The sequence below is a fragment of the Loxodonta africana genome, chromosome 10 (genome assembly GCF_030014295.1).
Source record: "Loxodonta africana isolate mLoxAfr1 chromosome 10, mLoxAfr1.hap2, whole genome shotgun sequence".
NCBI classification, from domain to species: domain Eukaryota; kingdom Metazoa; phylum Chordata; class Mammalia; order Proboscidea; family Elephantidae; genus Loxodonta; species Loxodonta africana.
The window spans coordinates 105203695-105230633 of NC_087351.1; the positions used below are offsets into that span (position 1 = coordinate 105203695).

The window sequence follows — 26939 nt, forward strand, 5'->3', positions numbered from 1 at the left end:
GTAGCTGAACTGGTTTCAAAGATGTGTAGAAATCTTACCTCCCTTTATATTCCTTTACCCTCCCCTATTTTTAGTATAATATTCCTATATACTTCCCATATACAGTAAAACCTGTGAAAGCCAGAACCTGTCAGAGAAGAAAAACTCAAATATTTCCCACTAACAGAGTGACAGAAAAGTGGTAAGACTGCACCCTATCATAGGCAGAAAACTTCTAAGACTTGGAAAAACAAAGGAATCTTGTCAAGTTCTGGCTCTCACAGGTTTAACCATATCTACATTGCACACCCAATCAGGCAATGTTATAATTTTTGTGTCAACCATTGAACATAACTTAGAAAATTCAGAAAGAGAAAGTCATACTATGTTTACTCATTTTTTTTGTTTGTTTGTTTACTCATATTTTAACTCTTTCAATTGTTCTTCCTTCCTGATGGTTCCAAGATTCCTTTTTTCAATCATTTATTTTCTGTTTGGAGAACTTCCTTAAGCCATTCTTTTAGGGTAGGTCTGCTGGTCACAAATTCTCTTAATTTTAGCTCATCTGAGAATGTTAAGATTTCCCCTTCACTCCTAAATGATGTTTTCACTGGTCTGATCATTAAGGTTGTGTGTCAACTTGGGTGGACCAGGATTCTCAGTGGTCTGGCAGTTATGATATAGTCTGGCAATTGTATGATGATGTGATCACTTACATGATCATATCTGATATGACAAGATCACATCCATGATGGACTCTGCTGTGAGCACTGAATCAGTTGAAAGGGAGTTTCCTTGGGTGTGTGGCCTGTATTCAATACAGGTGGCCTTTCTGGCAAGGCTTATGGGTTTTTGCTCACTCTGGATCCTGCAGCTGGCTCCTGGTCATCTGACCTCTGATTCTTGGGACCTGAGTTAGCAGCTCACCTGCTGTCTTGACTGCTGATCTTGGGATTCGTCGGTCTTCTCAGTCTGTGAGCAAGAGCCCTGCTCTCTAACCTGCCAGTCTTGGGTTTGCCAGCCCCTGTGGCTACGTGAGTCAGAAGCCTCTAGCCTGACCCATGGACTTGGAACATTCCAGCCTCTACAACCACGTGAGCCATTTCCTTGATATAAATTTCTCTGTGTATATATTTATACACTTTCCTGGTTTTGCTTCTCTAGAGAACCCAGCCTAAGACACCAAAAAACCAAAAGCTGTCAAGTCAATTCCGACTCATAGCAACCCTACGGGACAGAGTAGAAGATAAACGAGTACATAATTCTGAATCCATAGCCCTTTTCTCTGAGCACTTGACAAATCTTGTGCCACTTGTGGCCTCAATGGTTTCTAATGAGAAATGTGCTGCCATTCAGACTATTTTCCCCTGCAGGCAAAACGTCATTTCACTAGTTACTCTCAGAGCCCCTTTTGGCCTTCTCTGACACTATCCTGGCTGGGGAGAGGGATGTCTTACTGCTAAGTGGGGGTACAAGTCTAGGCTCCCTACCTGGCTTTTGCTGGTGCAGGTAGGGCCTCAGGTTTGTTTTTGTGGTGTTTGTCTGAGTACAGCATTTATTGTCTAAAAGTTTTCTGTCTCGCTAGGCTGCCCTTTTCTAGTCTATGAATAAAGCAGGCTTTTCTTGTTGATTTTATTTGTTGTGTGCACCCACAGCTTCTCCAATAACAAGTCTGGAATGTATGAGGCAAAAAGAAAATCCAGGGAACTCAGTGCCATGTTGCTCCTCAGGTGCTAAGGGCCTTGGCCAGTCTGCCTTCTCTCATCTCTCAGGTTCTTCTCACGTCTGTTTTATAATGTTCAGGGTTTTTAAAAGCTGTACTTAGTAAGAAGAACAGGGAAAAGCACCAGCTCATTCCTTTTTAATGCTACACAGTATCCCATTGTATGGATGTACCAATTTGGGTATCCATTCACCAGCTGAAGGACATTTAGGTAGTTTGATTTGTGGCAACTATGAATATAACTGTTATAAACATTCACGTACAGATTTTTGCATGAATCTAAGGTTTTTCTCTTTAGGGTGATTACCTAAGAGTGGGATTGCTGAGTTATATGGTTAAGTATATATTTAGTTTATAAGAAAAGTGCCAAACTGTTTTCCAAAGTTGTTGTACCATTCTGCATTCCCACCAACAATGTATGAGTATTCCTGTTACTCTGATCCTCAGCAGTTGGAACCGTCAGGTTTTTTTTTAAGCCATTCTTTTAGCTGAAGTAGTACCTGACTGTGCTTTTAATCTGCATTACTCTAATGCTGTTGAGCATCTTTTCATATGTGTATTTGTGAAGTGTCTGTTCAACTTCTTTGCCCATTTTTTTTTTATTGTTCCATTTTGAGAGTTCTTTATATATTCTGCTTATAAACACCTTTGTCGTACATTTCCCTTTTCACTCAAATTCTATTACCAGTAATTGGCCAAAGTTTAAAGTCTATTAAACCAACGCCTAATCAATAATTCTTGACATCCGATTGTTAGACTACACTCAAGTGTTTTTAGTTTTCCAGGTGGTAGTACGCTCACAATCTCTGAGGAATTTTCGAAGGATGTACTAACTATTGTGAAGTTGTAAGTACTAGGCTTATTATTTTAAAGCAAAACATACACTGAGCGCTCTAGCCTGTCTGCTCCTTAATCCGGGGAATTTAGTACATTACGCATTCATTCAAGGGTTCTGCTACAATTTCCAAAAACCACGCCTGTTGCCATCGAGTCATAGTGATTCTATAGGACAGAGTAGAACTGCCCCACAGGGTTTCCAAGGAGCAGCTGCTGGATTTGAATTGCTGACCTTTTTGGTTAGCAGCCGAGCCCTTACCTAGTGTGCCACCAGGGCTCCAATACAATGACAGAGGCGAGGAAAAGTTGTGATGCAAAAATCACACGGAGCCTGTTATGTCAAATAGAGCGTAGAGATCAAAAACACGATAAAGGGCAAGACAGCGTCTTACCTAGATCACTCCCAAGTGCTTCTGAACTTGTGGGTGGCCTTTCACGTGGATGTGAAACTGGTCCCGGCAGATCTGCCTGCTGCCGCTGCTGCTGCTGCTGCTGCTGCCTGAAACATTCAAAAGTGAATACACAGTAAAGAAACAAACAAAAAAGAATGAATACACCTGAGAAAACTATTCACGTGGAAAATAAACTATTCCGAGAACAAAACAGTCACTGGCACGAACACCACAAACGAATGCAAGAGCAATTAGTTTGACAAATATTACTTAAAGTTTACAAGTGCTGATCCTAGGAAACCTAGATATAAAATCTGAATTTATCGGACAAATGAAGAGGCAGGTATTCTCACCATGGAAACCCTGGTGGCGCAGTGGTTAGGTGCTACAGCTGCTAACCAGGAGGGTGGCGGTCTGACTCTACCAGGTGCTCCCTGGAAACTCTATGGGGCAGCTCTACTCTGTTCTACAGGGTCTATGAGTCAGAATTGACTCAACGGCAGTGGGTTTGATTTGTCGTTATTCTTAACACAAAATGACCTACTGTACAAAAAGATAGCTATTCTGATAGCTTATAGACCCTTAATTTTATGAGAAAACTACTAAAGATATGCACCTTTCAGAAATTACAAATTACTCTGTAAGTTAACACAATCTTCCCCTGGCTGGCTCCTTCTTGTCATTAAGGTCTTGTCTTCAGTATTATCTCCCCAGGGATGCCTGTCCTGACCACCCCACCTAAAGTAGCCGCCTGGCCACCTCTCTCTCATCAGTCCATTTTAGTTCTTTCTCAGTATAAACTTATCACCATCTGCTATTCTACTCTTGCCTGCCTCTCCCCCCTTTATGGTATAAGCTCAGTAGGAGGACAAACTTTACCTTGTTTATCTGTTTCCCCGGTGCCTAAAACAGCTTGTCACAGAGGAGGCTTTCACCAGATACTTGATGAATGACTAAACGGAAGCTATTTAACCCCCATTCTTAGGTTTTCAGTAGTATCTATTGGATTAAGGTAAGTTCTTTATTTCTTCAAAAGGAAAACCGATGTCATAAAACTCCACATTTAAAAATGTTTACGCATGATGAGAATATGTAGAAGAGCACCCTCTTGTAATCAGAAAATATACACTGAAGCATTGAGACCAAATGGGAAATCATGTCTGTAACTCATTCTCAAATGGTTGAGAAATGTCAATAATTGAGGAATCTGGGTGACGGGTATATGGGGAGCTTTATGTACTACTTCTGCTATTTCGATGTAAATTTGAAATATATTTATGTGCGGGTATGTTTTTTATTTTATAATTAAAAAACAAACTTATCAATAGCTAACAATCTGATTGGGAAACCATAGCTTAAAAAAAAGCAAGTGAGAATTTAAAAAGGAGCCAGCTTTTAAAACTACCAGCAACACTATTAATAACCCATTGCCGTTGAGTCATTTCTGACTCATGATGACCCTGTAGAACAGAGTAGAATTGCCTGTAGGGTTTCCAAGCCTGTAAATCTTTATGGAAGCAGCCTGCCACATCTTTCTCCTACAGAGTGGCCGCTGGGTTTGAACCGCTGACCTTTCAGTTAGGAGCTGAGTGCTTAACCCCTGCACCACCAGGGCTCTTTAACACTGTTAATAGACAAATATTTTTTAAATGGTCCCTCTCAATCTTGTGTTTTAAATATGACCAAAAAAGAAAATTCAACCATGGGAACTGCAACCCTGTTGGCCTTTGAGTCAGAATACTGACACCTGTGCAGGTGTGCAACTCTCCAGTGTGCACGGCTAAGATGCACACATGGGCAGGATGCAGCCTCCAAGTCAGGGAAGACAGGCTGGGAGTTATGGGAATTCCTGGCTCACCAGCTATCACTCCATGTCCTCTTCCTCCTTAACTCAAGAAAGGAGGTCAGAATGCAAAGGAGTGACAGGTGAAACCGTGACTTTAGAGGAATAAATTCTATTCTACTTTTTAACTTATGCAAATTGAAACATCAGTCGTCATGAAACAAGTCTGACACTTTTCAACTAGGATGACCCTCACAAATAGCACTCAGCATCCATCCCCACCGAGCCCTCTCATATGCTTTCAGTATTAGAGGCGGGAAAGCCGATTCCCTGCGGCTGGAATCCTGGCTACAAATTAAGCGCTTGCGTGAGATTCGGAAGGTTGAAATGAGGCAGAGCCATCTTCTGCTGCGTTGGTTGTCCTATGGCGATGCCAGTCCCAGGATCCTGCTTCACGGCATCACACTGATGGCCAGACTTCACGCTCCCACATCCAGGCAACTGTGGTGGCTGCTTCCTGATCCCAGTGTTTTGATCCCATAATCACAGGGGTGGCAGTGTGTTCTTAAACTCAATATTCCTGATTTCCCGCCTTCCCAGTTGGGGCGGTGGCTGCAGCTCTTCTAGCAATTTGGTCTGTGGTATTCTGGAGGCCTAGCCTACAGCCTGTGCCTTCAACTCTTCCAAGGATTTTGTGCCTAATTTCTGTATTAAATGCTTTTCTTCTTAAAACACCTCTAGTAGTTTGTTTCTTAACTTGAACCCTGTCTGATAAACTAAACCAAATGTCAGGCACTCAAAAATTCACAGCAATCCTTGGTCACGGGAACAATATTTGTATCCCTCCTTGTTGGGAAACATGATGTTTTTCGTAACAGAAAGAATCTATCATTCCAATGTGTACCTGGAGAAGACACTAACAACGTTAACACTTGCATCTGTGCAATTTACACAATCCTTTTCACACACACTGCCTAACTGGATACTCAAAACTTGTAAGTCAAGGCACGTTTTACAGTAACCTAGCTGATACAGTGGAGTTTTGCTAGGGGTTTTCTGATAGTTAAAATAGATCTAGAGATTACTACTGGGAAAAAAATGGCACAGCTATGAAAATTATTTCTGAGGTCTTACTCAAACTGTGAATTTGTAGCAGCAAGGTTTCTAATGGTATTTTTTGCACTAGAGAAAAACTCTACAGCTGTGCTCTGTGCATGAATACTGTTGTTACGACACTAAATATGACACTTTCGATACTCTACAGGGAAAAATAACCTATGAAATTGTATGAAAACCAAAAAGATAGCACCAGCGTCAGTTTGGGGATGGTAAGAGGGTAGAGTTAGTTGGACAACCTTGAAATCAAGTTTGTAAAGACAGGAACTAAAGTGTCAAGGACCCATCTGGTCTTAGTAATCAGGAATTTTAGTGAAAAGCTACTGCTAGTTTCTAAGCTCCTCTCATCATCACTTCTACAAGATTTTTTTAATACTAGCCAACATTAAAAACAAAGACCGAGAAATGAGCTCCTGGGTTTTCTCAACAACCTGTAACGACTACGTATAATATTCCCTAATTCTCCACAAGTTCCCACCAGGATCTTCAAGGCCAAACTAGGAGGCTGAGGATGAAAGGCTGAAGCTGGTAACCAGTAATGTACACCTTCCTCCCCCATCAACTGCCTTCCAATCAGGAAGGAGCTGTATCTATATTCCAACACTTTTAAAAACACTTGCTTATCACAAAGCACTAGTTATTGTTGGTATTGTGCTTATAGAATCTTTACTGCTGTATCTTTTCTACTATGAAAACTTCAATTATTAGAAGTTCTATATTTCTAATCCAAAACCCCCTAAAAATATTTTTAAAGGAAAGTTTAGTTTTATACTTTAAAGTTGTTTTCCTTTTATAGTTTCTCTGTACAGCATGGTTGTCTGGACCATTTTATTCTGGCAAAAAAGACAGTTTAAATAAGCATGGCAGGGTTATCATTTGAGACAACTTCTCTAGAATGCAATTTAGAATCTGTACCAAAGCCTTAATTCAATAATCCAACAACTATGGAATAATCAGGGGAAATGATTCGAGATTTGACGCACAGTCAGGACAAGGATTATTTGGTGCGTTATTCATTACAATGGCAGAAGCCGAACGGTTCATATATAAATTAAGATACGTGCATTCACTTTATGAAATATATCATAAATTCATTTTATGAAATATCATATTCAAAGAATATCTCATATCACGGGAAAATAATTAACATTAAATGGGTATGACATTATACAAATGGTATAAATAATGAGTACAGCATTATACGTGGGTCTGTGTGACTAGAAGAAAATGCAGCAAGATATTAATGTCAGTTATTATAAAATTGTGGGATTACGCTTTCTTTTCATTTTATCGCTGTTTCCTCAAATTTTCTAGAGTAACTCTGAGTTTTTATCTAATTATTATTATTTTTAACACTAATTGGATATTTATTTGGTGATACAGAATTATCATTAATAATTATCATGTACTGATAATTATTACCAATATCTTATGATAATGGTATTTGGTCGTTAAAAAAAAAAAAGCCCATATATTTTTAGAAATGCATACTGAAATATTCACGGATTAAATGAAATGATGATTGAGGTTTGTTACAAAATAATCCAAGCTGCCGTGGGCGGGGGGGGGGAGTAGAGAAGACAGAAGATGGGGCCATGAAAAAAACAAGATTGGTCATGTGCTGATATGTTGCAATAGATAAATAAGAGCTCATTCTGCTAGTTTCTCTACTTTTGTGTAAATCTGAAGTTTACCAGTTAAAAAAAAGTTAAAGGAAGTGAAAAGCACTAATAAGCGTTATTTTGAAATTTTAAATAAAACTAAATCTATTAATCTATCTCTGAATAAAGACTAGAAATATCTCACACTAAGAGGATGTCAGTTGATCAGAACTTTCCTTCATATACTTCTGAGTAGTGACTTAAAAAAACAGGAAAAAGGGTAAATATCATCTTATATGTCACTATACCATCAAAGAGAAAACGCTCTGGTATTTCAGCTACAGCTAAACTACTGCCAGTTACGACTGTGAGCTGCTTCTCATCTCAGAGATGCTAAAATGTGAAAAAACGTGCCTCTTAGAGTGGATGAAATGCAGTCGGTAACAGGACAGACCTGGCCGCTGGCTGTTCACTTTCTGAGCTGGGATCAGAGAATCTAAGTATCTATTACAGATCTTGTAATCTTTAAGATGGGGTTTTAGAAAAAAAGGGAGGGGGAGAAGACGTGTGAATGATAGTTACTGGAAAGAAAGATATTTTCGGAGTACACAAAGGTAGGCTTTAGGAGTTGATTCAGATTTCTGGTTTGTCGCCATATCATTGATGTTGACAGGCCTGCAGTACCCACCTGTAGTGGCAAGAGCAGAAGAGTTAACCCCACCTCTATTTGCAGGTATGCCCCCCTACCTAAATTGCTGTCTTTCCTACTAATTGACAGAAGGGCTTCGCAGGGTAGTCAAGTAGTCAGGTCACCAAGAAGCACTTTCAAAGGCTTTGTAGGCATTGTTTTTGTCTTGCCCTAATTTCATTTTTCTCTTGATGAAGGAAATTTTACAAGATTTCCTTCACCCTATTTCACATAAATTTATCCAGTATTGGGGCAAAGTTGTCCCCTAAAACTACATTTGATTTTACACTTCAATAAATATTTGCTGTAAGTTAAAAAAAATACATTCAGATATGCACACGGTTCAGGCAGTAACCACTCTTCTAAAAGGAGGGAACCTTAATTAAAATAAGCAGTTTAAGCCAAAGCTATTTGCTTACAAACAGACACAGTCAAAGCAAATATTAAACATGCAATTTTAATCTTGTACCAACTACTTTACTTTTCAAAGTAGGCTTCTCTTCTCTTCCGCAGTTCTTCTGAACTAAGGTTTGTACCTGATGTCTGTGGAGTGTCTTGAGATACATTTCTGGAACTACCTAAAAACAAAGCCAAACAAAAATCTATCATTTTATTTACCAACGCAAGCAATATGTTTATCCTTATTCAAGCAAGCTTTTTAAGAGTTTTTTCTTAAAAATACTTTATTACTATTCTGTAAATATAGGAAAGGCTCTGGAAATCTCAGGGAAAACCTGAATAAAGCCATCTAAACTTCAACTGTGATCACTGCACCCAAGCCTGTTACCTATCTATGATGTAGAAGATGTGAGAATATAAACCCAACCACCAACAATGGGGTCATTAACACCACCCTCACGTGCTGTATTTAACTTATTGGAAACGAGTCTATTTTTCAAATGCACAGTATTCCTGGAAGTAACTTCAGATGGATGGCCCTAAAACAAACCCATCCTCAAACATTTGGGTACTACTCTCACTAGCAAATTGGACTAACTATAGATTTTGCACAATTCTAAAATAAAGCGGATTGTTGTTAGTTGCTGTCGAGCTGATTCTGACTCATGGCGACCCCATGTGTGTCAGAGTAGAACTGTGTTCCATAGGGTCTTCAGGGCTGTGACCTTTTGGAAGTAATCACCAGGCCTGTCTTCTGAGACATGCCTGGGTGGGTTCAAACCCCCAACCTTTCGGCTAGTGGTTGAGTGCTTAACCCTTTGTGCCACCCAGGAACTCTTGAAATCAAGTGGTAAGAAGAATGAATTACGCAACAATACCCAAAATTGTAAAAGCTGGTATCTGTCCATCACAGGCTAATCTAGCAGGCTCTACCCACCAAAACTGGATTGTATACCATGTCGAGTACCTCGAGATGTGCCAGAAGGCATGACAAGAGTAGGATAAAATACAAGGACACACCTTCATATTAAGAGAACCTTAATTTTATTTAGATATTTAAGGAATTCAATTGATGAGGAATTTCACTAGAAAGTCAAAGGTAAACCTACATGAACTAGATAAAAATGAAACTTCAAAATACCTTTACACTTTCAAGTAAACCACTTCCGGCTCTGTCCCAGGCAGTTCCTGCAGCCTGGATTCCCTGGGGGATGCATCTTCACTCTCTTCTGATGGGCTCATAGCACTAAAAAACTGGGCCCACTGAGCTAGGCTTCAGCTTTAACTTGCACACCCAGTAAGTGTTGGATTTTTGTAAAGTCAATTTATACACTCTCTCCAGGCCTTCGTGTCCAATGGCATACATTTATGAAATAGCTGTCTTGGGTAAAGGTTAACTGACCTCACAATGATTAACCTCAGTTTACCATTGTGTTAGTATAGTATACCGCCAAATAAAATCACCAGAAATAAAAATATTACTAGTTCTAATACAGTGATACCTGTGAGAGCTGAACTTGATGGGACTGCCTGTTTTTCTGGGTCTTGCAAGTTTTCCACCTTTGACAGAGTACAGCCTTAGGACTTTCTTACAGCTCTCTATTAGTGGAAAATATTTGCATTTTTCTTTTCTTACAGGTTTCTGTCTTACACAGCTTCCAGCTTTTGCAGGTTTTACTGTATTATGTTCTATTAGAATTCTTTACAACCTATGTTGGTTGTCAAAAGCGATTTGTATTACGAGAAATCTAAAAGACTAGCTGATTGTACGTAGCCGTTGCTTCGACAGTAACTGCAGTACTTGACCCATGTATTTCCTAGTACGTTACCTTCCAGAGAAATTAAGGATAATCTGAATCGACTCTTCAGCAGTGAATAAAGTACCTGTCAGAACGTCTGTACCTTGCATACTGAGCTGAATAGCTCTGCGGAGATCTGCCTCTTCGTCTTCCATGTCAATTTCATGGCGACTTAGTGCCAGAGCCTTCTGTAAATTCTCCTCATCTTCATCTAACATTCCTGGCCCATCATTTGTTTCCAAGGCTCGTTCCAGGTCTGTCTTCTGGCTTCTGAAGAGCAAAGGCACTGATAATTACTCCAAACCAAGCTCCTATTTCAGCCATGACATAAAGACATTTGTAAACCATACATTTTATGTAAGTTAAAACTTAACACATTTTCTGGCATACACATTTCAATAATACAAAGACTGCATTGTAACGCGAATCTAAATTAATATACACGTAGCCTCTGACTTACAATGGTTCTGATCCGACGACTCCATCGTCAGTTGGTTCTGACCTAAGTTGAATACCTCATTTTTTTTTTTTTTTTCAGTTTTCACTATTATTGCCTTTTATTACCAGTTTTCTTATAAATCAAATTTTTATTTGTCTTTGGGGTTGGTATGAGAATGATAACATCCGCAAATTACATAATCCAACACTGTCTGTAGTATTACCAACAATAAAACTTACAAAAAAAAAAAAGACAGTATAAGTGTGGTTTCTCCTAACTCCAACATGTTGTAAGTCATAGGCTATCTGTATTTAAGTAATTCAAAGAGTTGATTCAAGTTTGAACCAATAACCCTCACTAACACATAAAGGTCTAAAAAAGTCACTAACAGTAACAGGACTACATATCCGACATGAGCCTGAAAATTTAATTTTTGTAATGAAATACTAACATACACTCCTCTGCAGGCACACACTCTACCTCGGATCTTTTAGTTGTGCTAATTCTTCCCCAATAAGTTTTGGTCGATGCATCTGCTGGACCCTGATCATCTGCAGGAGCTGGTCAGCTTCACAATCTGGCAGATCACCTTTCACAACAAATATAGAATAACCTAAAGGAAAAAGTCAAAAAGAAAAATAAAACAGCTAGTAAGAGATCCAAAATTGATTTAAAATGATAGCAGGTAGAAAGGCAATATAGTGCAGTGGGAAGAATAGGCTGGGGAGTCAAAAAGACCTGGTGTCATTACACTTTCTAGGGGGTGATCTACAGCAAGTTACTTAAAGCCTCTGAGCCTTACTTTCTTCATCTGTAAAATGGGAACAGCTGTCTCATAAAGTGACTGAGAAATTCAATGTCTGTATAAACGGCCCTACTAATACAGGGCTTGACCAAGCTTGAATGGTAACAGAGAGGCAGGTAAAACAGCGTGAGTAAGAGCAAGGGATTTGAAATCATACTGCCTGGGTTTCAATTCCAGCTCCTCCACTTCCCAGTTGTGTGGTCCTGGTAAATCACTTCACCTGCCTATGTCTCGATTGCTTCACCTGTTAAACACATGATACTGGTACCTTCCTCATAGAGATACGGTGAGGACAGAATCAAGATACTATGTGTAATAATGGACAATTATTTCATAATCAGAGAATGAGCCACCTGTGGAAACAGCTCTGGAAAAACACACACACACATACTCTCTCTCTCTCTCCTTCTAACCCCAAACAGGAGCTGGGAAGCCAATACTCAAAATCTAGTCAAGAAGTTGAAAGTGCGGTTCACGTTCTGAAAGAATTACATTGGCCCAGTGTAATTTTTTACAAATATGATTCCAGAAGGCCAGGGTTTTCACAGCTGGATTTGCCTCACAAAAATGTGAACAAGGGTAGCCTGTATTTATGTCATTCTAAACAGTTTAAGTTTTTCTACATTTCTGTTAAACTTCAGTGCTTGTTACCTGATATCCTTTGTGAGCATTAACAGATAATGAAAGAAATGAACAAAAATCAAAAAGAAAAATTCCCATTATGCTATGTTTAACATTTTTTCACAAGGACAGCTGTGGTTCAACATATTTTCTGCTGGTAAAATTGTTCCTCAGTTGTAGAATAAAGTAAGTCAGTCCTCCAGTTTTTCTTGTAGAAGAGACACTCTGCTACTTGAACAAGACTTACAATCAGTTGCTTGCCTAGCCGAATGAGTTGGTACCAACTGAAGACTGTATGTACACAATGGGTACAGAGGACAGGAAAAGGGGATCAGAACTACTCATGTTACTCCTGGTGTATTTGGTGTTATCCAGGTTAGAATGGCCCCAAAATCTAATTCTTCTGGCAAATCCATCTCTACACTAGACTGGAATACATTAAACTATCCCTGATGACAGTCATTAAGATTATACTAGCTTTCCTGGTACCAATTCCATACTCTGTGAGGAAGCCTGGCTTTCCACACAATTTTCCAATAGGAAAAGAGTTTGCTGGTTAGCTAGATGAAGCAATCCAGTTCACATGACAGCTATATTTCTTGTTGTGAATTAATGAACTGGCTGTTGGTGGTAGCTGCCACTGAGTTGGCTCTGAATCATAGCAACCTTAGGACAGCAGCAGGAAATGCTGTCCAATCCTGGACCATCGTCATGATCGCTGGTATGTCCGAATCAGCTGTTGCATCTATCGTGTCAATCCACTTCATTTTCATTAGCCTTCTACTTGACCAAATGTAACGTCCTTTTCAATAACCTGGTAGTCTGGTTTACACATTAGCTTCAATTTTCAAAACAGCAAGCTGAGGACCCACCTTTAATTCCCTGACTAGATTTGGGGTGTTGGCTTCCCAGCCGTTGTTTACACTTGCAGGAGGCAGTACCTGGTGACCAGTCAATTCTGGGTACCAAGCCAAGAGTTCTGGCATATCCACAATGAGATACCACCACACCCATGAGTTCCATGGGCGCAGTGAGCAGACTGCCAATAACAATATCTTCATCCACTCGTTAATTCAACAGGTATTTACTGAGTACTTACTGTATACTAAGCTCTGTTCTAGATGCTGAGGGTGGTTCCTGCCCTCATGGGAATTCAGACAAAAATAAATGAACAAATAGACATTAAGTAATAAGTGAAGAAGAGAAGGAGAGAATGAAGATGAAAAGTGCAAGAGTAATAGTCAGGGAAGGCCTCTCAGAGGATGAGATACTTGAGCAAAGGTATCTGAATAAGATGATACGCCCTGAAAATATGTGGGGAAGAGTATTCCAGAAAGAGGGCAGGCCTAAAGGCCTTAAGGTCAGAAAAGGCTTGACCTGCTCAAGGAATTGCAAGGAAACCATAGGCTCTGAGCAGAGTCAGAGAGAACGAGGTAGGAGAGGAGGCTCAAGAGGCAGGCAAGAGTCAATTCACGTGGTACCTTAGGTCACAGTAAAGATCTTGGGTTTTATTCAACACTTTAGATTATATTCTAAGTGTGCTGAGAATAAGGTGTGACATAATATGTATTACATTTTTTAAAGGCACTCTGGGCTGCTTTTTGATTCTCACTGAAATGGAAAACCTGAGGAAGAATGTGTTTGAGGAGAAAAAAAAAAATCAGCCTTTTGTAGACATGTTCAGTTTGAAATGCCTTCTGGACTTCCAAGTGAAGATGTCAAAGTTAGGAGTTTGGTGCTCAGGGCAGATGTCTAGGCTGCAGATAAACACCTAGAAATTATGAGCATATAGATCTTATTTAAAGATGGTATTTAAAATCATGCGACTGGAAATAATCAAGAAGTTGAACCCTGGGTCACTTCAATATATAGAGTTTAGAAAGAGTAAGAGGCCCACAAAAGGAATCCGGAAGAAGCAGCCACTGAGATATGAGGAAAAGCAGGATATAGGCCTGAATGCCAAATGCAGACAGTGTTTCAAGAAGGGCGGTACAGTTAGGAACTAGGGTTTTAGGCATAAAAGACATACAAGTAAATAAAAAAGTAAAACCATTATAATCCTAAATGTGAACTGGAAGTAACTACATGAACTCACGATGGATTTACTTTTAAAAAAAGGGACCTTCTGTAAAAAGGAGGCTGAGAAACAATGATCAACCAGTAGCAATAAGCACATCAGTGCTCAGATTGTGATTTTCAAATACATTACTAAAAGGAGCCAGGGATCCTTGGAGAAAAGACTGATTTCCAGTTCCAGGGCAGGAAATATACAAGATAAATCTGACACATTTTGTTATACAAGAAAGGAAAAAGTCTTCAAAAGGCTACAGGGGTTGTTGTCAGAGGCTTTGTACTCAATTTTGGAAGATTTCCACTGGTCAAAGATGGGACAATTTGAGCATTGATATTAATAAGAACTGCAATGGACTGAAGCCCAAACTATGTTTTAATCTATTAGTTTGTAACGACATTTTAGTAAAAATTTAACAAAACGAAACTAAGTGGTTACCCTCAGGGGATGCTAGGGAACCAACGTACTGTCTTAAGAAGTGTTAAAGGGAACCAATATTTATCCTGCTTTTCCTGGATGAACTGTAGTTCAAGATAACCAAATAACTGACAAGAGAAATTTATTTGTATAGAGGTATTCCAATTAGTAAATGAAGGAATGACAGGAATCTAATAACACTTTTTTGCAATATTTTGAAGTAATGGATCTAGACACTGATCACCAGTGGCTAAACCCATTGCCATCGAGTCAATTCTGACTCACAGTGACCCTGTAAACATCACAAAGAGAGAGATAATCAGACATCAAGGGCCACACCATCTATGAAGAGCCCTCCACTCTCCTCCCAAAGTCAATCGGAATCTGATTCAGCCTCTAGATCTAAGTACCAGTCTATAGGGTACCCAAAGGCCAGAAGAAAATAGGGGGCAATACGCAAAACACAGAATGTCACGAACAGGACAAATGATCCATTTGCTTCAAAAAATAAATCAAAGAAAAAAGGAGAGAGGGTACTTATAGATTAAGACAGATTTGAGACATATTAATCCAGTGCGATCAATGGATCTAATTTCAATCTGGATTAAATTGCAAAAAAACATAGAGACAACCGGGAAGATTTGAATACCAGGTACTTGATGTTATTAAATTATTATGGTTAATTTTATCAGGTATGACTACAGTATTGTGGCTATATTTTTTTGAGAATCCTTGCTTTCAAAAATTTTATTAAAAAATATTTTCAGAAAAAATGGTAAGGTACCCAGGATTTGGTTCAAAATAAAAAAGGGAAGACGGTAGGCAGGACATAGATAAAATAAGATTGGCCATAAGATAATTACTGAAGCTGAATAAAGGGTACATATGGGTTCATTACATTATTTACTTTTGTATTTGTTTGACATTTTCCACGATAAAGAAGTTTTGTTTTGTTTAAGGGAGAGCTTAATCAACTGTAAAGTCCTTGCGTAGCACAAGTGGATAAGCACTGGACTACTAACTGAAAGGCTGGGGTTCTGAACACACCAGGAGCACCTCAGAGGAAGGCCTGGCAATCCACTTCCGAAAGGTCACAGTCTTGGAAACGCTATGGAGCAGCAGTCCTACTCTGCACACGTGGGGTCACCATGAGTCAGAATCAAATTGACGGCAACTAACATCGTCATCATCAACATAACCAACTACACCCTCAACTAAGATGAAGATGAGTGAAGGGATGACTGAGAACTGAATACTGACACTGGCAACATGGAGGTCACTGGTGAGAAGAAGGCTCTTTGGTGATATGTTGGCGCTAACAGCATGGCTGGAATGAGTTCAAGACCAGGAGACAGCACATTAGAGACAACTCTGAGGAGAAAATAAAAATGGGAGGCAGCTGGAGTTTCAGGGAGTTGAAAGGCTTTTTCTTTTTAATCAGTGGGAGACGGCTTATTCCTCCGCTGATAGGAATAATACAATAAAAAGGGGGAAATGGTCATATGGAATAGGGGGACATAAAAGAAGGAGCAAAGACTCTGAGCAGGGGAGTGAGGCCAGGAGGGGGAGGCCTTGTCAGGAGCAGGGGATCGTTCATCTGCTTCAGTAGGCTCAAAGCAGATACAGATCTAAGTAGGTTAAAGATTTGCTGGTAGAAAGATACAAATTCTCTTTTAATTGCTTTTGTTTTCTCAGTAAAATATAAGGGAAGGCCATAGGCTAGGCATGAGGCGGTAAGGAAGAGTGGTTAGAGGTTTGAGGATTGAAGCTGTGAAATGATCATCTCAGAGAGTGGGAAGTGAATTGACTACGAAAGCATAGCAGGACTACCAGGCAGCAAGCATTAAGGGTCCATTTGAAATTCATGGTCATAAATTTAAAGCAACCCAATCACCATATTTTATGTTATTCTTTAGCCAGGTTCACCTGCTCTGATGCTGGAATGGACAAAGCCAAAATTTGGATTTAACCAGTGCTGGGGTTTTGTCACGAATAAACGATGGAGAGGAGGGGAAAACAGTTGAATGCAAGCCTGTGATTCTAATAATGGATTGCAGAAAATGAGCAGGGTAAGAAAGGAAGTAAGGATACAAGAGGAGTGCTGGAATGGAAAACGGGAACATGGCATGAAGACAAGAGGTGGCACTCACAGTTGGGGACACTGCTTTTAAGTGGAATTTGGAGGTGGTATGGCTATTGGTAATGGTTAGGTAAGAGTGAAGAAAATGATCTTTGAAAGTAAAAAGCAAGGAACAGAGATGTCAAGGAATTGGACTGGTTTTTCAGTGTAGAAACAGGTAAGAATGATAAAAAGAGCAGAGGCAGAGAGAAAGACATGAGTCAGGTCCTAAAATCTCCAACGGAAAAAAAAAGGAGAATCATAGATGGCTGCAAAAGGGCAGGGGGTAGTTTAATCTAGGAGCGTGCACTTCAAAGGAGTGGGAGTTTTTAGGGAGGAATGGTGGCCTAGAATGGGCAAGGAGGAGCAAGAACACTTAGCCCTCCTCTAGGCTCTGTGGTAGGGCTCTGTGGGCTCTGTGGCATGTGGAGTACAGAAGGCAAAAGAGCCATTACTGGAGGAATGGACAAGGGGAACCTGGGGTAAAAGGGAAAGGCGGGGGAGTGCTGACACATTTTGGGGATTGTAATCAATGTTACAAAACAATTTGTGTATAAATTTTTGAGTGAGAAACTAATTTGAGTTGTAAACTTTTACCTAAAGCACAATAAAATAAAATAAAAAGAGCCATTACTTGGGGCTGCAGAGGAAGCAGCACCCTCAGGCTGGGGGGCCGGGGGTCAGGCGTCATTGAGAACTCTGACTGAACAGCACCATCCAAAACCAGCTAAGTTTACTCAACTACTCCAAAAAATCGCATCACAAAAATTTCAATCTTTATTTACCTTCCTGTTGTAATTGAGCCAAGAAAAGTGCAAGGTATGTGTCTGATATTAATTCTGGACCCGTCAAGAGAGAATTCAAGTTAAACCACTGGAAAAGAAAAGTTGTCAATATTTAAGTTAGTGTAACAAAAACCAAAAAACCAAACCCACTGCCATCGAGTCGATTCCGACTCATAGTGACCCTACAGGACGGTGCAGAACTGCCCCACAGGGTTTCCAAGGCTGCAATCTTTACTGGAGCAGACTGCCCATATCTTTCTCCCATGGAATGGCTGGTGGTTTAACTACCAACCTTTTGGTAAGCAGCCAGGCACTTAAGCACTGCGCCACCAGGGCTCCTCTGGTTAGTGTACTTTAGAGGTAACAAAGACGTTGTTCATGTTAAGAACAGGTATAGCTCATTGCAAACTTAATAAGAATGTCTAAACACTGGAAACATGGCAAACAAAGATATTTTTTGAGTAGCTGAATAATGTGGTTTTTTAAAAACTGAAATAAAATTTATTAAAATATTAAATGCCTTTTTTTTAAATAAAAATATTTGCTTTATGCCACAAATTTAAATCCCTGCCCCTAAAAATAAAAACTGATAGTCAGTACTTTAAAGTACTTCTATGATAGCTACAGTTAATCTTTCTTCAAAGTGTCAGCCCACCACAACTCTAACCTGTGTCCTTGATAACGATGTGGGGGAAAATGACAACTACATGAGTTTTTCCCCACTACTAATAGTTTTGGTCAAAAGACACTGAGAAAGCCAGACAAGTCAGACATTTGAGAAAGAGAACTTGTAACCACTGACTCATTTAACAGGAGCCCAGGTGATGCAATGGTTAAGCGCTCAGCCACTAGCCTAAAAGTTGGTGGTTTGAACCCACCCAGTGGCTCTGCAGGAGAAAGCCCTGGCAATCTGCTCCCATAAAGATTACAGCACAGGAAACCTGGGGCAGTTTTACCCTCTGTGTCACATGGGGTGGCTAGGAGTCAAAAATCAAGTTGATGGCACCTAACAACAACAATTCATTTAACAAAGATTACTAAACCAGCATCACATGGTGATTGACACCATTTAGCCACCACCTCATGGGAGCCCTAGCTTAACCCCCAAGATCATAAAGTTCCAAAGTCACTGTCAATGTCATGACCAACTATTTCTCTTCGATTCTGATATATCGGGTATACCCTTCCAGTCATTCTTTTCATTATACAGGGACCTCAGACAGAGAGAGTCTACAGTGAAAAATACATTTTAATAAAAAACGTAAACTAGAACCAAAGATAATAAACCAAATTTGGTATCTTATATATGTGTACTTCAAAATGTGAAAATGCAACTTTGAAGCACTAAAATTTTAAAAATCTCTCAAAATAGTGTTTACAAGTAAATATAAAAGAACTTCTGAAATCTAAGTCTTCAGGTTTAAAAATTCATTGATTATATACAAAAAGTAAAGAATACTTGATCATAATTTTTAACAGGTACAAATAAAACCTAGAGGTTAAGTCATCTTGGCAGTGTCCTGCCTCAGTTTTTCCCTACAGTGGATTTCCACACACGCCAGCCTCTATTCCGTGCCTCCATACCACACCTCCTGACTTGCTCTTAGGACAAAGTCACCAGGACCTTAAGAAATAACCATCTAAGGGGAAGCTGCTTCCAGGTGGCTGACTTAAAATAGCAGGGATTGTTCGGTTTTGAATTATCTTCTATAGATTTAATCCAGTGTAGTCTTCCTTGAAGGAGTCCTGGTGGTTAAGCGCTCAGCTGCTAACTAAAAGGCTGGCAGTTCGAACCCATTGGCTGCTCCATGGGAGAAAAGACCTGGTAATCTGCTCCCATAAAGATTACAGCCTAGGAAACCCTATGGAGCAGTTCTACTCTGTCCTACAGGGTTGCTAGGAGTAGAATTGGAAGTGACTCAACAGCACACCACCATGACTACAGCCTTCCTTTTCTGCTTTGTATTTTTTTTTTTAACAGCTTTATTGAGATGTAATTGACGTACAAAAAACTATACATGTATAAAGTGTACAATTTGGAAAGTTTTAACATATGTTAAAAACCCATGAAACCATCACCACAACAACCAAGACAGTGGACATACTCTTCACCCTCGAGTCTCCTCCTGCATCCTTCCCTCTGGCTCCTCATGCCCCCGCCCCCCCACAACCACTGATGGATCTGCTTTCTGTCACCAAAGATAAGTTCACATTTTCTAGACTTTTATATCTGCAATCATATGATACATACCCTTTCTTGCCTAGCATCTTGCATACAGTGTAATTAATTTGAGATGCATCCATGTTTGTGTGTATCAACAGTTCATTCCTTTTTATCGTAATAGCTGGATTTTAATATCCTCTTTCAAAGACTCAAAATTCTAATAAAAAAGGACTTTAAATAATTCTGTTTCAAAAATGTAATCGTGTATACAAAGATCATTGTTATTTTAAAAATTAACAGTTTATGTACATTTGTTGATTCAAAAAAGGCGTACCTACATTTACATATTCTAGTAGTAATTTAGAGGGTTTATACCAAAAAAAAAGATTAAGTTTTAAAAACTGGTCAACAGCTTTTTGCCTAATATTAAATGTCAATTATTTCACTGTATTCTAGGTGACGCATCATTAAACTAGGTTGAAAAAAAGCATGAAGCACATTTAGGCTCCCTGATGTTCTCTAACACCTACATCTAATAATTCAAGCCATTTGATTCCAGGCCCCACCTAAAAAAGACTACTTCTGCTCAAGACACATTCCATGTTCTTCTTCTTTAACAGAAACGATTTCATTTTGATAGATGTATCGCAAGACATTTTGTAATCATGTGAGTAAACCTGTTTACACTAAAGCAGTTTTTATTCATGCCAGACACTGTGACTACTATAAAATCAAAAAAAAAAACCAAACGCATTGCTGTCCAGTCAATTTCTACTCATAGCGACCCTATGGGACAGAGTAGAATTGCCCTGTAGGGTTTTCAAGGAGCGGCTGGTAGATTTGAAGTGCTAACCTCTTGGTTAGCAGCCGAGCTCTTAACCACTGTGCCACCAGGGCTCCATGGCTACTCTGCTAACCACAAAATTTATAAATTAAGTAGTTAACTGACAGAACGTATTTATCATGTAACATCCCACTAAAAACTGACATTCGCAGTTTCTCTTAGGATACAGTTAAATGGTATATGGTTGTCACAAATAATCTGACATTGTCTTCTAAAATAAATTTCTATCAAGACTGAAACCATGCCACACATTTCTGGTGAATTTTCTCATCTTTAAGGCATCAGCCCTTACGTTTTTTAGTTTTAAATGGAGTGCAGAATGAGAAAAAAGGACAAAGGAGGAGAAGAAATGTTACCTGTTTTCCTAATTTTCTAACTGTAAACCAGTGTTCTTTATAATTGCATATAAATGATCTTTCATTTCTAGAAAAAGAAAAAATATACGCACAATATTAATTTGAAATATTAGAGTTCATGTTCATTTAGTTTGCCTACTAGCAAGTATATTATAAAATTTGCAATAATTTAGGCTTATGCTTACAGTTAAGTATCACTGATTTTTTTAATTACAAAACTGTGTTGATCTCTACGCAGAAGATGAGTGATGCCACGCTAGCATGATGGCATCACATGCTATTCAAGAAGCAGCTCTGTGCTGCCACACACACTCAGGGGTCAAGGAGGCTCAGAGGGCAGATGTTCACGGACATCCCCCAAAAGGTGAACTAGGACAGTCTGAGGGAATAAAACAGGAAACATCACAACAAAATCATTCTAAATATAGTTTTCTTCTTTAAGAAATTATAACTACAAAATCAAATTTGGAAAAGAGATGTAGGAAAAGCAAAATAAAGTCTTACATAGGATCGATCCTGAGCCTCTGATACTCTGGACTGTTGAAGAGGATTAGATCTAAACCCCAAACTTTCAAGGCATTGCTTATAACCTGTTAAAAAATAGTAACTTTTCATGAGCTAAACCATTCAATTCCAAACTTTAGTGTAGCCATGTTAGTTGTGTAAACAATTGCACTTCATATATAAATTTCCCCAGGAGACTATGGTTTTTAATACGTGTGCATATTTGCATAAATATATTGCTAAACCCATAAATAGCATCCACACATAGCCTTAAGAATGTTTTTACACTAGCTTCCTGAGACATTACAAAGAACCACACAATTCCGAGATAAAACTGCCTCCAGAGTCCAGGTGCATATTCTTTCCAGTCTTCAAACCAGGCTACAACACACATCTGATAATTTGGCTTTTGTGGGTGCTGCTTTAGAAAAGCTATATTTGACTGACTACCTGCAATGACGGTAATAACAAAATGTCTATGAAAAGGAGTGCTCCCTGGGGATTTATACTGAAGTTGTTATAGATTTTAAACTTCTGTGAAGGTGGGTTTATGTGTAATAGATTAAAATAAATAAGTAAAAGGTAAACTTGGTAATCTCAAATTTGGAAACAAGGAAGAATTTCTGAGAATTCACCCCTAACCTCCTAAGGTAGCTGACAAAGCAAGTGAACCAGGTATTAGCACAGAAAAAAAGTCAATCCAATGTGGTGGGCAAAAGGGAAGTGGTGCCAAGGGCAGCACTGCACAAACAGGAAATGGCAAGTGCTCGGCCACTGCCCATCAACCTAGCCTTGCAGTAGCTGGTACCTGTAACAGTGGCATGATGGAACAATGGGCAGAAATGCTGGCGAATGATGAGTTCAGCAGGGTATTATGGGAGAAAGCAGAGATATTCACAGAAGTAGGTCCCTCAAGAGAGGTTCTAAAATAACCTAGATATACCTCATAGGTCATCATGTAAGAGACAGAATGAAAGACAAATGGGTATGGTAAATGAATTTCACAAGTACATAAATATGCCCACAGAACTCGAGGGGAGCTATATGTTAAAAAATAATACCGATCGTAAAGAACAAGAACCACAAATCATAAGACAGTTCAATCCTGGTAGGCTGATTTAAACAGGATGCTGTAGGATGTTGCATTTTCTCAAACTTACCAAAGAAATAGTAAGTTTAAAACTTCATGACTTATTGGAATTAAGGTTATTAGCATCCAGGTGCAAATCAAATAATCAAAAAGCATTTTTAAAAAGTCCACTGTAAAATGAGTTGGAATCAACTCATGGCAACTAACAACCCCAAACCCATTGCAGTTGAGTAGATTCCGACTCAAAGCAACCGGATAAAGCAGAGCAGAACTGCCCCCACAGAGTTTCCAAGGAGCGTCTGGTGGATTCGAACTGCTGACCTTTTGGTTAGCAGCCGTAGCACTTAACCACTATGCAACCAGGATTTCCACTCTAAAATGAAGATTCTACAGATCTAATTTTCAAATTTATCTACGAAAAAATCTAGGTCTTTTCTGGATACTACCCATATTAATCTTATACCCTATAGATACTATCTATGGGAGGAACTTCGAAGTCACATCATTATAGTGACTAGAGGAGGCTATGAACAAATACTCTGTATCAATCATGCCCTGAAAACAGTGCCTGGCACATAAACAACATTTAGTACATACTGTGATTACTTACTTGGATAGAGAAAAAACCACTGTCATCCATATTTCCGGAAGGCTGCTGCTTAATTTTGATAGGTAATTGGGGGTAGGGGAAAGAAAAGAATAAGAGATGTCATTAGCGTACATATCTAAAATAACATCTTGTGCATTCTCGTTTACAAAGTCAAGAGCAAAGTTATAATTACCAAGTCAGATCTCTAAAGAAGATTAGTTCATCTCTTATCTAAATAGTACCCCCATTTAAAAAAAAAAAAGAAAGAAAATAGGCCACGTTTTCTGAATTATATCTCAAGGGGAGCAACTAGAAAAGCAATCAAGTGAGTTTAAAATCAGCACCTGCAAAAATGTGCGGTAGTCTTCACTAGTAACACCCCCTTCTGCCATTCTCATTCTCTCTTCTTCATCCAGCTGATGTGCAATTGAAGATAATTCCACAGGGCTAAAATACTCCCCTTGCAATAGATTGTTCAGGCAATGTTGAGCACAAAGTGAGCCTTCTTGCTAATATTTCCAGAAGAAAAAAAAAAAAGTGTGATCTGTTAAACAGATTTATACAGTACCTTCCCCTAAATAGAAATTTAATCATTAACGTTTTAACAGTCAAACCAAACCTTTTTAGCTTTCAGACAAGCCCGATTATTACACACATTTTCATTTGTTAACATTTATTTTCCAATTCCAGAATTATTTAGCTATGTAGTAAAAAACTTAAGCATGATTTATATTAAAACAAACATTTTCATCGAACACATTAAACGTCGTATTTTACTCTATAAAAACACTTAGCCACTCTCATTTTCAGTGCCTAAAATAAATTCACCATACCTATTCAATCTGTATGCTGAGTAAATAATCTGAGAAGCTGGACTATATGAAAAACGGGGCATCAGGATTGGAGGAAGACTCATTAACAACCTGCGTTATGCAGATGACACAACCTTGCTTGCTGAAAGTGAAGAGGACTTGAAGCACTTACTGATGAGGATCAAAGACCACAGCTTTCAGTATGTATTACAGCTCAACATAAAGAAAACAAAAATCCTCACAACTGGACCAGTAAACAACATCCTGATAAATGGAGAAAAGATTGAAATTGTCAAGGATTTCATTTTACTTGGATCCACTATCAACACCCATGGAAAACAGCAGTCGTGTTGCATTGGGCAAATCAGTTGAAGAGATTTCTTTTAAGTGTTAAAAAGCAAAGATGTCACCTTGAGGACTAAGGTGTGCCTGACCCAAGCCATGGTGTTTTCAATCATCTCACATGCATGAGAAAGCTGGACAATGAATAAGGAACACAGAAAAAGAATTGACACCTTTCAATTGTGGTGTTGGCGAAGAATACTGAACACACAAAAGAATGAACAAATACAGTCGGAATGCTCCTTGGAAGCAAGGATGGCAAGACTGCGTCTCACATACTTTGGACATGTTGTCCCGAGGGACCGGTTCCTGGAGAAGGACATCATGCTTGGTAAAGTAGAGGGTCAGCGAAAAAGAGGAAGACACTCCAAGAGATGGACTGACACAGTGGCTGCAATAACGGGCTCAAACACAGCAACAATTGTGAGGATGGCGCAGGATGGGGCAGTGTTTTGTTCTGTTGTGCATGGGGTCACTAGGAGTCGGAACCAACTTGATGGCACCTAACAACAACACAACGAAGTAAGTTCACGTTTGGAGATTCCTGGGCAAATTACTGATGCTGCAAGGGAATTTCAATTCCTAGCACGTGTGCTCTTTTAACAAGAGAACGACTCGATTTTAACGCCTGTTCATGGAATCTGAAATACCAAGAATTGACAGAGGTGAGAAAAACTGTTTTATGTTAGTGCAGACTTGTAACTATAGAGCTGAGCTTCTCTTCAGAGAAGTCTGCAAATAATGGACACAAATGGAAAAAGCCAAACCAAAACCAAACCCAGTGCCGTCGAGTCGATTCCGACTCATAGAGACCCTACAGGACAGAGTAGAACTGCCCCACAGAGTTTCCAACGAGCGCCTGGCAGATTTGAACTGCCGACCCTTCGGTTAGCAGCCGTAGCACTTAACCACTATGCCACCAGGGTTTCCGTGGAAAGCGCAGAGCTGTCCAAAAAGGACCTCTGAGCTCACTCCTGGATAAGCCAGCAGGAGGGTCTAGATCAAAGCTCAGCTCCCCATCACAGGTTCAATCCCCATGGACCGCTCCCCATGGACCCCAGGGCCTCAGGTGCTGGGCAGCTGGCTTTATTAGATAACTGGGTAAACAGTAAAAAAAAAAAAAAAGAATTTAAACAGTAGGCACCTCAAATCCGAATCCAAACTTCCTGGTGCTGAGCAGTCTGCTTATTACCCGCCTCTCTCCAATGGTGCCTCCTCAAGTATGGGTGAGATTCCTTCCTGCAAACACCCAGCATGCCTCTCTGTGGAATGATAGCATCTTCTGTAAACTCCAGCCCTTTAAGTTCTCCCTTTCCCCAGGAGGGTCTATTCCTTAATTGAGCTTGTCTAACATTATGCAATTTGTTCTGGGCTATGGTACATGATAAATGGTGACCCCAAAGAGCACCACCTTACAAGACACAGAATTTTCCCTGAGGCATCAATTTTCTAGGAATAAAATTCAGCTGCTGAAAAAGATTTAGAGTATATGTATATACTGGAATAGGAAGGCAGCATTAACAATCTGAGTAGATGATAAGCAAGGGCTAAGAGAAATTTATCTTCATATTTGGTAAGGAATAGGTAGCTGGTAGCCAGCAAGGACACTATCCCTCAAGTCAAAGCCACAACAATAAGACTTCTTTGTCTCCACCTTTTTTCCTTCTACCTGTATTCCTACTTTCCTACTCCCAGAGAACAACTCCCACTGAAAATTATAATGTGAACTGAATGGATACACAGACTTTCTTCTTACATTCTACCAAAAAGTGAGCAAGACAAACAAGCACTTCATAAGAGAGAATAGCCAAATTACTAAAAAACATAAAAAGGTGCTCAACTTCATTGCCCACCAGGTGAATGTATACTTAAGCCACAACATATTACTACTACACACTTGCTAGAATGGCTAAAATACTGGAGAAGATGTAAAGACACTGAAACACTACTGGGTGGAGTACAAATTAGTATAACCACTTAGGAAACGTATGTGGAGTATCTACTAAAGCTTAACACAGACATACTAACTCTGTAATCTAGCAATGCTATTACTAATTCTAAATAAGATTTTTTTTAATTTAAAAAGTTACATACTATATGAGGATACATAAATTGCAAAATAAAGGAAGAAAATTAAAAAACCCTAATCTCACTATTCAGAAATAATCAGTATATTTTAGTATTTTTACTTCGTTTTTTTTCTAAGCTCAGGAAATATATCTTTTCAATACAGAGATCCAAGGAGCCCTGGTAGCACAGTGGTTAAAGCACTCAGCTGCTAACAGAAAGGTCAGCAGTTTGAACCCACCAGCCGCTTCACGGGAGAAAGATGTGGCAGGCTGCTTCTGTAAAGATATCATATATCTGATAAGGGTTTACTATCCAAGATATGGAGCCCTGGGGGCACAGTGGTTAAGAGCTACACTGCTAACCAGAAGGTCAGCAGCTCCAATCCACCAGCAGTTCCTTGGAAATCCTACGGGGCAGTTCTACCTCCAGGATATATAAAGAACTCTTACAACTCAACAACAAAAGGACAAAAAAACAAACCTGCCTGGAATCCTCGTGCATTGCTGGTAGGAACATAAAAAGGTACAGCCCCTGTGGAAGTTTGTGGTTCCTCAAAAAGTTCTGAACACAACCCAGCGATTCCATTCGTAGGTA

The 26939-nt window shown here is 39.4% G+C and overlaps 1 protein-coding gene across 10 annotated transcripts in view; it reads right to left on the reverse strand.

Moving 5' to 3' along the window:
* ATXN3 (ataxin 3) overlaps positions 1-26939 on the reverse strand; it is a 47977-nt gene that overhangs the window by 15433 nt on the left and 5605 nt on the right. For 2 of the 10 annotated variants that reach the window (XM_064292882.1, XM_010588808.3), the window contains exons 2-10: positions 23466-23630; positions 23143-23187; positions 21443-21528; positions 20939-21005; positions 17575-17662; positions 11237-11369; positions 10421-10587; positions 8601-8697; positions 2932-3038 (exon numbers count right to left, since the gene is read on the reverse strand). In XM_064292882.1, the coding sequence (XP_064148952.1) occupies positions 2932-3038; positions 8601-8697; positions 10421-10587; positions 11237-11369; positions 17575-17662; positions 20939-21005; positions 21443-21528; positions 23143-23187; positions 23466-23630 (955 nt within the window). Of the gene's footprint in view, positions 1-2931; positions 3039-8600; positions 8698-10420; positions 10588-11236; positions 11370-17574; positions 17663-20938; positions 21006-21123; positions 21312-21442; positions 21529-23142; positions 23193-23465; positions 23631-24554; positions 25323-25419; positions 25538-26939 lie in introns of those variants that run through there. The other 8 variants (XM_064292886.1, XM_064292885.1, XM_064292883.1 and 5 more) reach the window with 8 other exon arrangements.